This window comes from Ailuropoda melanoleuca, chromosome 1, assembly GCF_002007445.2.
Source record: "Ailuropoda melanoleuca isolate Jingjing chromosome 1, ASM200744v2, whole genome shotgun sequence".
NCBI classification, from domain to species: Eukaryota; Metazoa; Chordata; class Mammalia; order Carnivora; family Ursidae; genus Ailuropoda; species Ailuropoda melanoleuca.
In genome coordinates, this window is record NC_048218.1 from 45,443,116 (window position 1) to 45,459,175 (window position 16,060).

At 39.6% G+C, this 16,060-nt stretch overlaps 1 protein-coding gene across 1 annotated transcript in view; it reads left to right on the top strand.

Annotated features, from left to right (window-relative positions):
• The window catches only part of LOC100467563 (cell cycle control protein 50C), a 31,417-nt gene extending 18,444 nt beyond the window's left edge, over nucleotides 1-12,973 (top strand). The window contains exons 4-7 of the mRNA XM_011222145.3: nucleotides 2,637-2,724; nucleotides 3,127-3,267; nucleotides 8,910-9,119; nucleotides 11,860-12,973. Of these exons, the coding sequence (XP_011220447.3) occupies nucleotides 2,637-2,724; nucleotides 3,127-3,267; nucleotides 8,910-9,119; nucleotides 11,860-12,050 (630 nt within the window). The 3' untranslated portion in view covers nucleotides 12,051-12,973. The remainder of the gene's footprint in view (nucleotides 1-2,636; nucleotides 2,725-3,126; nucleotides 3,268-8,909; nucleotides 9,120-11,859) is intronic.
• Nucleotides 12,974-16,060: the final 3,087 nt, after the last annotated feature.

A 16,060-nucleotide genomic window follows, 5' to 3' on the forward strand; every position in this document is an offset into this window, starting at 1 on the left:
ATTTTTAATTTCTGTCAGATTCGCTCTCATTTCTGCCCTTAGGGATTCTATATTCTCAGCAACGCTTTCTCTGATGCTTTTTTCAAGTTTACTCATCATCTTGACCATTGTTGCTCTGAATTCCATTTCTGATAATTGGGATACATCCATATGTATTAATTCTGTGGCCGAGGCCAATTCTGTGGCAGAGGCCACAGACTCATTATCTTTTCTTTGCTGGGGGGGACTTCTCCTTCTCGTCATTCTGATGAAGAGAGATTGCAGGGTTGTCCAGAGCCCAAGTGTTGACTGGGACCCAGGCCGTGCGCCCTTGTTTTATAGAGATCTTAGGGATGTGGGCTTCTTCCTTAAAGAGTTTATTTATTTATTTGAGAGAGAGAGAGACAGTCAGCAAGAAAGGGAACCCAAGCAGAGGAGTGGGAGAGGAAGAAGCAGGTTCCCGGTGGAGAAGCCCGATGAAGGACTCCTTACGGAGCGTTGTGATCACACCCTAATCCGAAGACAGGTGCTTGGTGACTGCGCCACTCAGGCGCTCCGGGTTGTGGGCTTCTTGATTTTTCAGCCTGCCTTCTGGGGGAGGGGCCTGCCTGCAGGTACTCAGAAAACCCTGTTTGGGTAGAGTCTCTGTGTCCCTTGCGAGGGGGGATGGGGATGGGCACCCTGTGAGCCGGTATTTCCGGGCTTTTGTTCTCTGGCGGCTTTCCCTGGCGGTTTGCTATGCCTCTTCTGAGAGAGCAGCAGCGGCTGAAATTCAGCCTCTGTCTCAGAACAGAGGGATCGCGGATCGTTCTCCACTGATGTTCTGGCCACTTTAACTCTGTTTCTGTTGGTGCTGCTCAACCCTGCAGCATCCCGGGCTGTGCGCCCCACACCCGGCGTCCCAGCCCTCACTTCCAGGGCCGGCACGTCTCTGTCCTTTGTGTTTCCAACCCCGCCCGCCGCCAGCCGCCCCGCGCGGGCTCCCGGAGCTCCCCGTCTCAGTCTGGTGTCTCACGGGTGCTGACCGCGAGTCCGCCTGCTCCCCCGTGCAGGTGGCCCTCCAGCCGCCAGCCGCCCCGCGGACGCTCCCGGAGCTCCCGGTCTCAGCCTCGATCCAGTGAGCACACCGGAGCTCCGGAGCTCCGTGAGATGCTTGGTGGTGCACGCTCCCGGCTCACGGACTCAGTCTGCCGTTTCCAGAGTGCGGGTCCGCGGTCCGCCCGCTCCCCGGTGCAGGTGGCCCGCCAGCCGCCCTGCGCGCGCTCCTGGAGTTCGCGTTCTAAGTCTGTTGTCTCGCGGGTGCCGTCCGCGAGTCTGCCTGCTCCCCCGTGCAGGTGGCCCGCCAACCGCCAGCCTTCTCGCGTACGCTCCCGGAGCTCCCTTCTCAGCCTGCTGTCTCAAGCGTGCGGGTCCGCGGTCTGTCCACTCCCCCTTGCAGGTGGCTACCGCTTCCCGGCGCCCTGACACGGCGGCTCCCTCCCCCTTCTGTTTAGCTTCCGATATCTGTGCGCGGTTTCACGGCTCCCCGCTTCGTACCTCGATACTCAGCGCTGGAGATGTTCATTTGTAGAGATCCAGATGTATCTTCCTGCGTCTCAGGCTGATTCCGTGGATATTCCTGCTGGTCTGGTACCTATCCAGCTCAACTCAGGGGACCGGCTGAAAAAGGGGTCCCCTACTCCTCCGCCTTTTTTTTTTTTAACCAAGTAGATCTTTAAGTCTAAAAGAGGTTATGGGAAAATAAACTAAAAACCCAAAGTTTTATAGGACAGGAATGCTCATTTCATTCTTGCGTAAAATGAAGGGGCTGGGTATTCAATGTATCTGCTATTGAGAGGAGTGGTTTCCATCTTCAGAACAGTAATATGAATCTTGTCCAATTCAATGGTTATCCTTTCATGCATCAACCATTTTGATAGTAACCTTGAGTGGTTGGTCTCAGTCCAGTTCCCTGTATATCTACCATTGTCCTTCCTATAATTCAGGACTTCACTCCAGCCAAGTATAAGGAAATTGAGCTCTACTTGATTGATTAAAAGCCTTTGGTTTAATTAAACACCCTTTCACTCCTAGGATTATGAAATTTTACTCTTGATAAATGATACTGACCAAACTAACAAAAAAAAAAAAAAAAAAAAAAAAAAAAAAAAAACTAGAAGGAAAACTTTTCCATAGTGAGATTGTTATATGAAAGTGATAATCAAATGATTTTTTAACAAACACTCTTAAAAATATATTCTGGTAGTTAGGTGGTTGGATTCCCTATGATAAGTCATCTAGTATATAGACTCACTACCATTTGTATCATTTTCAAAATATGAGTTACACTCCAAAAAAAAAGAAGGTTGAATGTTTTCTGGTGTAGGTTTAGTGTGATATTTAGCAGAGCCCACAAATTAAGTTCCTTCCTGCAGACATATTTAGTATGTTATATATTGTTAATAAGGAAAAAAACTACACACACACACACACGCAATCTCCAAAACACAAAAATTTCCTAGTCTAAGCCGGAAGTCTGGGAAAAACAGGTAGCAGTCCATAATCTTGTTATGTGTCAATAAATTAGTGTGGGTTGATTTACATTGCCAGTGTTGTCACTTTTAACATTCGGAGAGTTTACCAAAGCATTTCTTTTTACTGTATCATCTTGCATCCAGGATGTTGGAAACTGTGCTCCATTTAGCAAGTCCCACGATGGGACTCCCATTGCTCCTTGTGGTGCTATTGCCAACAGCATTTTCAATGGTAGGTGACTTTTCCTCTCTCCATGGTGTGCCTTTTCATAAGCGTGTAATAACCTAAATGTCCAGAAGATCACCTCTGCAACTGAGTAGCAGTTCAAAAAAAAAAAATTGTGTTTACGTTATCCACTAACTTACAGTATTTCATTTGCAAATAACTTCTCCCTTACCAGAGATTTGAAGTAGTTAGGGAACGTGAGCTAAATGGAGCTTGAGAGTATTTTCCAATAATTGGGGCCTTGGCAAGAAAAAGAATAGTTTTCTAATTCCAACATCTATTACATATAGGCATGTTGAGAGTCTGCTAAAACCCTAGTTTATTTTTCAACTGTGTCTGGTTTTGTGCTTTGAAGTGGGGCAAAAATGCTTGCTTGCGTCTCTAGCACAATTTTTAATTTCCTTGCAGATACCATTATTCTCTCATACAAACTTAATTCATCTATACCTATCAAAGTCCCAATGCTAAGAAGTGGAATTACATGGTGGACAGATAAGTATGTCAAGTTTCAGAATCCAAGTTCCATTAATCTTTCTAGCGCATTTGCAGGTAAGACCCATATATTAGCTAAATATTCTTACCTTTTTATAGAAACTTTTTTATGTGTGAGGAAATGTTTATGATACCTCCTTCTTTACTTATTTGCTGACCTCCCTATTGCTCTGACTTTCCCCACCTGTGGACATCCTCATCACATACCTATCAGAAACATGAAACGATTGGTGCCCTGGTTCCTTTCAGTTTACATTAGGAAGAAGGCAATGTTTTAAGAAAGTTGTTTCTTCATTTATAATTTGGATGACCGTGTAATTTATTGTCCAAGCTGGTACACTTTTGAGAGTGAAAGGGGGCATTAGAATAACTGAAGTTATATATTTATTTGAAATTTGTATTTATTGATCAATAAATTGACATTACTATATTGGTGGACCTATAAAATAATTCCATTACAAACTATTTTAAAAGGCAATTCTCTCAAAAATTAAAATAACATATCTGTGTATATTAAACCAACTAAAAAAACTACTTTATTATTTAAAAATTAAAAGATAACATAAGCAGAATAATTATTCTAGCTATATATAGTCACATATTTTAATAAGTTTCTTGGCCTTATCTGTCTTCATTACATGCCCCTGTATTTTTCTAATGAATTTGTTCTTTTTGTTATTTTTAAAATATTTTATTAAACTATTATTTTTAATTTTTTCACAAAATTATCTGCAGTCTTTTTTGAAGTTGAACTTTATGGTTAATCAGTTTGATGCTGTTGGCACCTTTAATTGATTCTTCTCTTTTAACCCTAATATTTATTTATTTATTTTTTTAAAACATTTTATTTATTTATTCGACAGAGATAGAGACAGCCAGTGAGAGAGGGAACACAAGCAGGGGGAGTGGGAGAGTAAGAAGCAGGCTCATAGTGGAGAAACCTCATGTGGGGCTCGATCCCATAACTCTGGGATCATGCCCTAAGCCGAAAGCAGACGCTTAACCGCTGTGCCACCAAGGTGCCCCCCTAATATTTTTTTTAATTGAGAAGATATCTATAGGTGCTGAGGTACCTATTATGCTCATAGCCAATTTTACTAAATGGAGGATATTTTCATTTTCAATTTTTTGTATTGAAATATGCTAGTATTATAACCTAAATATTTTCATAAACACTGTCTTTTTACTTCACATTTTTTTCTATCTCTGTTCCTTCTAAGTGTATTCCTAAATTTAGGTGCTACAAAATCTTAAACCTTCTTGATATCATTTAATTTTGGTAGAGAAAAAAAATTTTTAAGATTTTATTTATTTGAGAGAGACGGAGAGAGAGAAGGAGAGAGAGCATGAGCAGGGGTGAGGGGCAGAGGGAGAGAGAGAAGCAGACTCCCACTGAGCAGGGAGCCTGATGTGGGACTCAATCCCAGGACCCTGGGATCATGACCTGAGCCGAAGGCAAGCACCAACTGAGCCACCCAGGCACCCTAGAGAAAAGATTTTATTCAGCTAAAAACAGGAGCTCCGGGGCACCTGGGTGGCACAGCGGTTAAGCATCTGCCTTCGGCTCAGGGCGTGATCCCGGCGTTGTGGGATCGAGCCCCACATCAGGCTTCTCTGCTAGGAGCCTGCTTCTTCCTCTCCCACTCCCCCTGCTTGTGTTCCCTCTCTCGCTGGCTGTCTCTATCTCTGTCAAATAAATAAATAAAATATTAAAAAAAAAAAAAACAGGAGGGGCGCCTGGGTGGCACAGCGGTTAAGCGTCTGCCTTCGGCTCAGGGCGTGATCCCGGCGTTATGGGATCGAGCCCCACGTCAGGCTCCTCTGCTGTGAGCCTGCTTCTTCCTCTCCCACTCCCCCTGCTTGTGTTCCCCTCTCTCGCTGGCTGTCTCTGTCTCTGTCGAATAAATAATAAAATCTTTAAAAAAAAAAAAAAAACAGGAGCTCCATCAAAAGAGTTTTTACCTAAATTGAAATATTCTAAAGTACAATTGTAAAATTTAAAAATTAAATTCGCCCACATTTTGAACTCTCATCATATAATATATTCAGTTATTCCCGTGTTTTCACAGGGGTAAATTTTAATATCTTCTTGTTTGCAAGATTGGCTTTCAATAATTACAACTCACTAAATCAAAAACAAAAGTTTTTCAGCATTCCATATTTTGGATACTTTGTTTAAAATTTTTAAACTATTTTGACTAAAATTCAGCCAAAAGTTAGAGACTCGTTCACCAAAATGTTTGGATCATTGGGATCATCATAGTTCTTCACAGGCTGAAACATTTCTAAAATTCTGGTTGATGATGCATAGCAAAGACAGACCACATATACTACCATCCTAAAGTATTTCTTTTATTTATCAGCCATATTATTGTAAAAGTTTACAGTTCAGTTTCTCTAACTGTGAATATACAAAAATATTTTAATTTGCATAACTACAGCTCTTCCTTTGATTAGTAAAAAATTGTAGCTTGTTTGGTTGTAATTACAAATTATGTAGGTACCACAGCCAATTTGAAGTACGTTGATCTGTACATTTCTTGATTTATCAAGAACATTATCTTTATTCTGATGTGTTCCACCAAATTTGTATTTATATTATCACTACAAAACCAAAAAACTTAACTTGATTTTAGATTTTTTTAGCTGAATTTATAGTAATATTTATTATAATGTTAGAGTTTTTATCTTTCAAGATTGAACATCAGAAAACTTTGCTTTGATTCCATGAAAAGTCAAACCAAAATTCCAACCATTATTATAATTAACTGATTTTCTATTTTGAAGCATTTGAAGACACTGATGTGAAACTGGCCTCATTTAACTGTATACAAAGTTCTTTTTGTACTAATGGAGGTGACACATTAAAGCTTTCCTTTGTTTACAAAAAAAAAAAAATCTAATAAAAAATCGAAACTAGAAGGAAGCTTACTTGATCTAAATGAAAAGTCATGCTCACATAATGACATATAAATGGACCTTCTGTAGCTACCTGAGGTGAAGCATTGACTTTGGATGTACTCTTAAAAATAGCCACAAACTTCTGAAGTAGATTCTGATGTTCTTCAGCAGATTTATGTCTTTTAATTTTCCCTGGGTCTTTCACATCACAATGGTTCCCTTGTGCAGTAAATGTCAGCCAACACTACAAGTTTCACATTCATCAACTCTCTCAAGAAAATGTACTTAATTTTACATTAAACATACATGTTCTATTTTTTAGCTCTTTACAGCTAAAAGACTTACTAACAAATAAAAACTGATATCAAACAATAAAACAGTTATATATTTGTACCATATAATAAATAGTAAAACCACAGTTGAAACAGACTTCAAACCTATGCTCAGCAAGACCGTTCCGCATCTGTTTCCCACACTGTGTCATGTATGTGTAACATAACCTATAATTTCCCTCGTTTCCCACTGATCCCACTGACTTGTAGGCTGGCAGCTTCGTGCATCTCACAGGCCAACATAGAGGCCATGACCTAACTGGTTGGAGTGTCAAACAGCTGGTAGGGGTCACAGGAATGTTATGTTTTAATTGAAAGGATCTCTGGTTATCCTTCATTAATCACATGTTAAAGTAAGCATTCCATTCACTGCACATGGGTATTTCACACACTACTAGCTAAGACCATGGCTGGAAGGTGGAAGGATGAAATTATACATACATTATTTGTTTGGGATAAATGCTAAGTCAGATGGGATAACAGACAACAGACATAAGCTGGGACTATCTCAGACAAACTGGCATATATGGTCACTGTACCTATGTTTGAATCCCTACTTTTTGAAAGGAAGTTGGCAACATTCTATTGTTTTGTCTTGCCACATAACCTCAGACCTACAACACAAAGGGTCCTTGGTGTTCTCTTATCTCCTGCTACACTTTGTTCTTACCTTTACTGTAAGAGCTACCACATTATCCTATAATTATCTATTTGAATACTTGTCATCCCCACTTCAGTCTGTGAATTCCTCAAGGAAAGTAGGAAGTTTTGTATCCCCAGTGCTTGATACATAGTGAGCAATCATGAAATGCTTATTGTTGAATGAATGGATAAATACAAATGACCCAACTTGGAAAATGAAGAAAGATGGTGCCTATTAGATAACACTTTGCATACTCTCTGGAAATGGCATGAAGTGGGATCAGGGGTTGGTAGGGAAAGGCATGCTTAAACTTACATTTTTAACAAGCTCCCTGGGTGATTAGGATGTCAGTGTCCTATAGGACATGTTGTCCTGGGGCATGAGCTCATGAGAGGGTGAGGTCCACAGTGGAGGTACCAAAGGCAATTCCAATTTTCATTAAAATTCTTCTAGCAACAGTGATTGAAATTTTGGAAAGAGCCAAAATAGGTGAGCTCCATGATATTTGCTGAGGAAGTTTCTTCAGCAAAGGATTTTTTTCCAAAGGAAGTTTAAGTGTACAAACATACTTCAACAGATTAATCCAACCAAACTTAGCACTTGCTTTTACAAGTACCATGCTTAGAAAACAGGACAGGTTTCTTTTAAAAGAAAATAGTTTAGTCAATTGAGTTGAGAAAGAGTGGTTTCCTCTTTTGCATTTGGATTCTACAAATACTAGAACCAATTGTCTAGAATGAAAAAGTTCATTAAACAATTTTCTCTTATTGACTAGTTCTTTAAAATTCAGTATGGATTTTATTATCTTCTGTCACCTTTCATTGGAATCACTCATTCCTTTAGCAAGCATTTATTTGAATGCCTGCTATGTGCCAGGCACTAGACTAAATGCCAGTGAAAAAAAGACACTGTATTGAAGAGTCTCTTGTATAGTGGAAAAGACAGACAAGCCCACCGTGCTAAAGTGGGAAGTATGAGAATGAGAGTAAATTCAACAGACTCATTTCCTGGCACTGGCCCTCCCCCCTTGCTTCCAACGTTCCTACGACACCAAAACCTACTAGGCCTCCTGGCTTTAGAACAGGCTTCTAACACCTTTGCTCTCTGCCTCTCCCCTTTACCAATTCTTCCTCCTTTCTTCCAATTTTGAGCTCTTAGGCACATTGTTGCAGAGAATATTTATTTAACACAGTCATCAGACACATACATGATTATTTCCTTAGAATAAATTTCTGGAAGTGGAATTTCTAGGCCAAAATATATGTAAAATATATTAAAGCTCTTGATGCATGTTCCTAGATTGCCAGTGATGTTATTAATCCACACATCTATCTGCTCTGTACAAGAGTTCCTGTTTCCACTGCATCATCAATTGTTTCACTCTTTTCTTTACCTGTTACCCAAGCTTTAGGTGAAATGATCATATCTTGTTTTAATTTCCTGTCTTTAAATTACTAGTGAAGCTAAAGAAATGAAGACAGTCCCTATAATGCTATCCCTGAATACAACCACTATTATCCTTTTGCTCTATTTTTTCAGTGCTTTTTATGCATTTAATATAATTGAACACATAATATACATATAATTTGATATTCTGTTCTTTTTTAACCCTATGACAAATCATCATTATTTCCTGCACATTTCCTTAGAATTTTTATAATCCATTATTTTTAATGATTGCATACTTAGGTAGCTTATACACACACACTTTTTTAAAAGTCTTAATTTTTATTTCTCTTTACTCAAGAATGCAAAAGTTATTTCATTCTCTCTATTCTAAGGAAAACTGAAGGGTATAGATGTCAATGATTGTCCTCCCACAGGGACCACAAAGCCCCCATCCTGGGCTAAGCCTGTCTATGAACTGGATGAAGAGGATCCAGGAAACAATGGCTTCCTCAATGATGACTTCATTGTGTGGATGCGGACAGCTGCCTTTCCCACTTTCAAAAAACTCTACCGTCGACTCAATCGAATACAGTACTTTATTGAAGGCTTGCCTGCTGGTAACTATAGTTTCAACATTACCTATAGTATCCTTTTATACCACTCTTCTTCCTGAGGGTGAAGGAAAATCAGCATCCATCCGGCTACTAGTTGTTGAATTATTTCATTTTGTACTCTTCTATTCTATAATCTAATCTGTATATATAAAGAAGAAATATATAGTTCTCTTACAGGTAATACTGTCACTTGTTACCATAGAGCTATTTGTCTCCGCTTTATATAATCAAATGAGTGCTTTTCTTTCTTTCTTTCTTTCTTTTATTTGGGGGGGAATAACAGTTAATAGTGTCAGGTAAGTAGGGATGGATAAATAAGGGAGGACTATTTCTATCCCCCAAGAAAGATGAAATACCAGTAGGCCTAGAAACGTATAACAGAAAGAGGAAGGCTATTATGTGGGATGCGATGAGGTGGAGGACCAGGGATATAAGAGAGAGTGATTTGGTAAGTAGTAAATTTAGAATATGTGCTAAAAATAATGAAAACTGAGAGACACTGTAGAACCTTTTATTCTAAACAAAAGTATAGACCAAGGGAGCCCTGGACTCAAGACACAGGTGCACTCCATCCATCCCACGTGAGGCACGTTATAAGCTCTGCTCTGAAACACTGTGTTCTTCCATCTCTTTGATAACAAGTCAACTAGTAGGAGTCAGTGCCTTAGTTATGGACATAGGGTCCAAGTCAGAAGTCACATGTTTTAATGTGAGATTCTGAATTTTTTCACTTAATTCAAAAACAGAAATGTAACTCTTGACTTAAAAACAGAAAGATTTAACTTCAAAATAACACCAAACACTATCTTTAAAAAATTATATATTTATACACAGTCTCAGGGCTACTGACTAGGAGCTGTTCATGGGACCCCCAGCAGGCCAGAGGATCTTACCACAAAACTGTCTACCTCCTTAGTTCCTTTATGTCTCAGGGAGCTTGAATGAGAAATACTTTGGAATAAGTGAATGACTGTATGTGCTCCAGTTCCTTGCTCCATCTTTTCTTTTCTATCCCAGAGTGTGGACATCTCCATTCTGACAGGGGAGGGGAACATTCCTCAGTCAGAGATGCCCCTATTGATGTGACACCATCTCTATTTCTCAGCTTGTTGCCACCTTTTTGTTCACTGATCAGGAGTATGGTTTGCCTTCAGTCCATTCATTTTCATTTCTCCCTAAATAAAAAATGAAAGTCACAGACTTGTTTTTCTTATGCAGCATCATACATACAGATCAAAGAGTAAACCATAGAATATTACCTTTTTAATAGGATTTCAGCAAGCCCCCCAAAAAATTAGAGATTGAAAGTTGCTTGACAGTGGTCTCCCAAATTAAACCTTCTTTTCTTTCTTTTTTTTAATAATAATTTTTTATTATGTTAGTCACCATACAGTACATCCTTAGTTTTTGATGTAGTGTTCCATGATTCATTACTTGCGTATAACACCCAGTGCTCCGTGCAAATTAGGCCTTCTGATTCCAGCTTCGTCTATGAATCCCTTATCAGTAGAGCAGTTAGAGTTGCAATCACAAAACAGGAAGAAAAAAACCTATCAAATACTACTGTCTTCACAATGCATGACAGGGAGTTTGAGTTGAGGGAAGCATAAGAGAGTCCATGTTCCAAACAAAGGAGACACTCTGTTTCTCCTCTGGAGTCAAGCTCTGCTTGGGTGACTTCATTCAGTCATATTTTAATGCTGGTGACTCTCAGGTCTAATTTTGCAGGCAGAACCTAGATCCTTAGCTTCCGTCCAACACTTGCACTACTGGAGCTAAGCCCTGGTGTGAGTAGTACCCAGCCTGCTTCATGGCCTGGCTGCCACGCAAGCAGAAAGACTAAATCTGAGCTGCAGCAAACACCTACCACTCCTAAGGGGAAAAAGATGTTCTGTGTATGAGGAAAAGACCTTCTTAATGGAGCTGAGGAAAGAGAAAACAGGCAGCTGGGTCAAGGTGGCATGCAGGGACCTGGTGACAGTGAGGAATTTTGATGGAAAAGAGAAAACTTGATTCCTAACCAGTTTCTCTGTGCCTTTAAATCTCATGTTGCCAAGTGATTCGAGGCCTTTTAAGAGCTTTGCTGGGAAATGCCGCTGTCCTGTGCCGTTGCTATGAGAAGCCTTTATTTGTTTGTTAGTTTGGTTTACAAAAGCACCAGATGTTTAAAAACCTCAGGCCACATGCACAATCAAAATGACATCATTAAAATGCTAATGATAGCAAACCCACTTCAAACATACTCTCTCTCCCCAGCAGTGAGGGATGTTTGCCTTTTCAAAACCCAAACGAATGCACCACCTTTAGCTTTCCCACCAAAAATGTTTTGCCATATATCTCATTATTTTTTTCTTCTTCATTCGTCTTAAAGAATTTTCTCTAAGGTACAAATTCAAACCTTAGTCTATGAAAGACTTTAGCCTACCCTGGGTCTCCTGATTCACAAACAAAATTTTAGGTTTGCTGTAGAGCACATCTGTATTCTTTTCATTTCCTTGGGTCTGCCAAAAAAATTAAGTATATTTGTCCATTTTTTTAGTTGTCTGTAAGTCAGTGTGATCTGTTTGTGTCAGAAGGCTTATTTTTACTTAATTTCATTCCAGCAAGATACAACATTGGTAAAGATTAGACAATATGAAGTTGAACATTCAACCATTTTTTTTAACCTACAAACAACAATCTTATATGGTTTAGTCTAATATATTTAGGGTACACAGTGGTAGAGCTGACAAGTGTTGAAACAGATCCTTAACAGGTCTTCTTGTCTTAGATTTTCCAGTAACAAGGTTCAAAGGAGAAAAATCAGTTGTTCTTTCCACCTTGACATGGAGTGGAGGCAGTAATCTTTTCTTAGGTCTTGCCTACACAGTGACAGGAGCGGTGACATGGTTGGCCTCTTTTTCCATGATGGCAATTCACTTGATGCTGAAAGACAGGAAAGTGCTCTTCATCCAGCAGTAAAGTCAAGTTTTAAGAAGAAGAATAGAAAACACAGAAATGGGCAATGAAGTAACAGAGCCAAAGATTTCTGACAAGGCTCGAAATGACTGGGATATTTCATCAAGGGGAACTGGATTGACTGACCAAGTACAATCCCAAATAAATAAATAATGAGAGATTCAGAGTGAAGAAGAGGAGGAAGACAGAGAGGAAGAGGAGGAGGAGGAAAAGGCATCGTTATATATAGTAAGATGTCCTTGGAATGGGGAAGATAAATCATCTTTGAGTTCTAAACCAGGTCTCGGGTATTTATTTGAAGCCCTTGTGCCTAAAGGTCGGTGAATGCCTAGGGGAGAGTGCCATCATTAGACAAGAGTAAGTAAGCCTGGGGTCCCCAAGATTAGGTGAATTCTTTTAACCTCTATCAGGCTCAGACCATGAGTCTTCATTGCTTGGTCAAAGTTTTAGACTTTCTAACAATTGTTAAGCATGTAATTGAGCAATCAGGATGATTTTTGAAAACTGACTTATTCAGTGTTCCCTTTTCTCTATGGATTAAAAACTAAGTTTTCTCTGCTAAGAAAATGCCAAGCAAAGATTGTGGAGTGCCCTGAACACCCACAATACAGCAATACACCAAAAAGAAAGGCCAGAGGGTTCCCTGAAGTTATTCATGTAGCCAAGAGGAAAGCACTGAAAGTTACTGATTCTCTCAAAAGTTGTATTCAGCATTTAAGGGCACAAAACAATTTTCAAACTTATATTGGGATGACATATTCTGGAATGCAAATGATGACATGTATTTATGATACTTGAAATACATGTGTTGAGGGAGCTTTTCAGGGTCCATCTTAAAATGTTTGAATTCCTGGGATGACTGGGTTGCTCAGTCAGTTAAGTATCTGCCTTCAGTTCAGGTCATGATCCCAGGGTCTAGGGTTCGAGTTCCACATCAGGTTCTTTGCTCAGTGGGGAGTCTGCTTCTCCCTCTGCCCCTCCCTCCGGTAGCGTAGGTGCTCCCTCTCTCTCTCTTGCTCTCTCTCTCTGACAAATAAAGTCTTTATTTAAAAAAATGTTTGAATTCCTGCCAAAGGTAACTTAAAGGAGACTGAACAAAGTACTTGGTAAAGCTGCCAGGGGAAGAGTCCCCACAGATTTGTGTACATAGATCTGAATACTATACTTTAAAAAACATGTTTATATTTCTTTTTTAAGTTGAAAGAATCTTTACTCTGTGATGTCTCTAGGAGAATTTTCATTTGTTAAAGAAAAATACAATACCAACACATATTTGTCTCTTTTGCAGCCAAGAGGGCATTTCTTTGTTGCAACTTTCTGCATTTACCACACAGTTGAGTACTTTCTCAAAAAGACCAAATTTCAAGTTCCAATGCTGAAATCCCAGAATCCCTCCCCTTTCTCACCTTCCATCTGTAACCAGTGACCTCTGGTATCCAAATGTGGTGGGGCCAAATAATGCCTTACCTCCCACCCCAAAGATAGCTACGGCCCAATCCCAGAACCAGTGAATGTTACTTTAGATGTCAAAAGAGACTTTGCAGGGGCGCCTGGGTGGCACAGCGGTTAAGCATCTGCCTTCGGCTCAGGGCGTGATCCCAGCGTTATGGGATCGAGCCCCACATCAGGCTCCTCCGCTATGAGCCTGCTTCTTCCTCTCCCACTCCCCCTGCTTGTGTTCCCTCTCTCGCTGGCTGTCTCTATCTCTGTCGAATAAATAAATAAAATCTTAAAAAAAAAAGAGAGAGAGAAAGAGACTTTGCAGGTGTGATTAAATTAAGGGTATTGTATGGGGAGATTATCCTGGATTACTTGGGTGGGCCCAATGTAACTGTGTGGGTCCTTATAAGAAGCAGGAGATCAGAAGAGTAGCAGGGATGTGGCAATGGAAGCAAGAGATTGAAGTGATACAAGGAAGGAACTATGATCCGAAGAATGTAAGCAGCCTCTAGAAGCTGAAAAAAGCAGGAAACTCCCCTGAAGCCTCCATAAGTCCTGCTGACATCTTGATTTGAGACTTCTGACCCCTAGAACTGTAAGAGAATGAATTTATGTTGTTTTAAGCACTGAGTGTGTGGTAATTTGTTATAGCAGTCATAGAAAACTAATATACTAGGGGTTGGCACTGTTCATGTCTCCTGGGCAATTGTTTCTCAAGTTTAGGTGAACTACCCAGGGCAGAGGGCTAAGAGAGAACAGAGCTCACACCTGAACGAGGCTATTGACCTCAGATGTTGGACTCTCACCTTCCACACTCCTCAGTTATGGTGCTGATTGGAAAAAGGCATGAGCACATTTGCTGCATCTCAGTTTTGTTTGTCGGCATATAGATTGCTGTATTTGTCAAGGTTCTCCAGAGAAACAAGACCGTGTGCATGCACACACTTGACAAATGCAAAATCTGATGCAGGAGGCTGGCAGGCTGGAGGTTGAGGAAAGAGTTACAGTTCAAGCCAAAAGACAGTCTGCTGGAGAAACCAGGAAGAGTCTGTTGCAGATGAATCTTAAAGTCTGTGTGCCAGAGAATTCCCTTTTGCTCAGGAGAGGTTAACTTTTTTTTGTCTTCAGACTTTCAACTGATTGGATGAAACCACTCACATTATAGAGGGCAGTCTGCTTTACTCAGTCTATCAGTTTTTTTAAATTTTGAGGCGGTTGGTGCGCCTGGCTGGCACGTGAGCGTAACATGCAACTCTTGATCTCAGGGTTGTGAGTTCAAGCCCCACGTTGGGTGTACAGATTACTGAAAAATAAAAAATCTTTAAAAAAATTTTGGGGGGAAATATCATTGTTTTATATTAAACCAGATATTAGGTGAATATATTCAAAAATAAATAAACAAACAAAAAGTATTATATGTGTTCTATTTAAATTTTATTGTCCATTAGTGTCATTTAAAAAAAAAATTTATTTCAGTATAGTTGACGCACAGTAGTACTCACACAAGTTTCAGGTGTACAACAGAGTGATTCAGCATCTCCATATGTTATACTATGCTCACCGCAAGTGTAGCTACCATCTGTCACCATACAGCACTATTGCAATATCACAGACTGTATTCTCTACGCTGTGCCTTTTATTTCTGTGACTTATTTGTTCCATAACTGGAAACCTGCATCTCCCACTCCCTTCATCTGTTTTGTCCATCCACCCACTGCACTTCCCTCTGGCAACCATCAGTTTGTTCTCTGTGTTTATAGGTCTGATTCTGATTCTGCTCTTTGTTTGTTTATTCATTTGTTTTGTTCTTTAGGTGCCGCATATGAGTGAAATCATATGGAATTTGTCTTTTGCAGTCTGACTTATTTCACTTAGCATAATGTCCTTTAAGTCCATCCATGTTGTTGTAAATGGCAAGATCTCATTCTTTTTTTTTATGGCTGAGGAATATATACACATCTTTTTTATCCATTCATCTATCAGTGGGCATTTAGGTTGCATCCATATCTTGGCTATTATAAATAATGCTGCAATAAACATAGGGGTGCAGATATCTTTCAAATTAGTGTTTTTGTTTTCTTTGGGTAAATACCCAGTAGTAAGATTACTGGATTATATGGTATTTCTGCAGCCTCACCAACATTTGTCATTTCCTGACTTGTTAATTTTAGCCATTCTGGTAAGTCTGAGGTGGGATCTTATCATGATTTTGCTTTGTATTGCTCTGATGATGAGTGATTCTGAACATCTTTTCATGTGTCTGCTAGCTATCTGTATGTCTTCTTTGGAAAACTGTCTAATCATGTCTTTGGCCCATTTCTTAACTGGGTTATTTCTTGACTGGATTAACTTGATAAATTCTTTTTTTTATTATAATAATATTTTTTTTATTTTATTATGTTAGTCACCATATAGTATAAGTTCTTTATAGGTTTTGAATACTAACCCTTTATCCGATATGTCATTTGCAGTCCATTTTTTAGTGTGATTGTTTTTTGGTGTTGAGTTGTATAAGTTCTTTATATATTTTGAATATTAAACCCTTTATGGATATATCATTTGCAAGCAAGCCT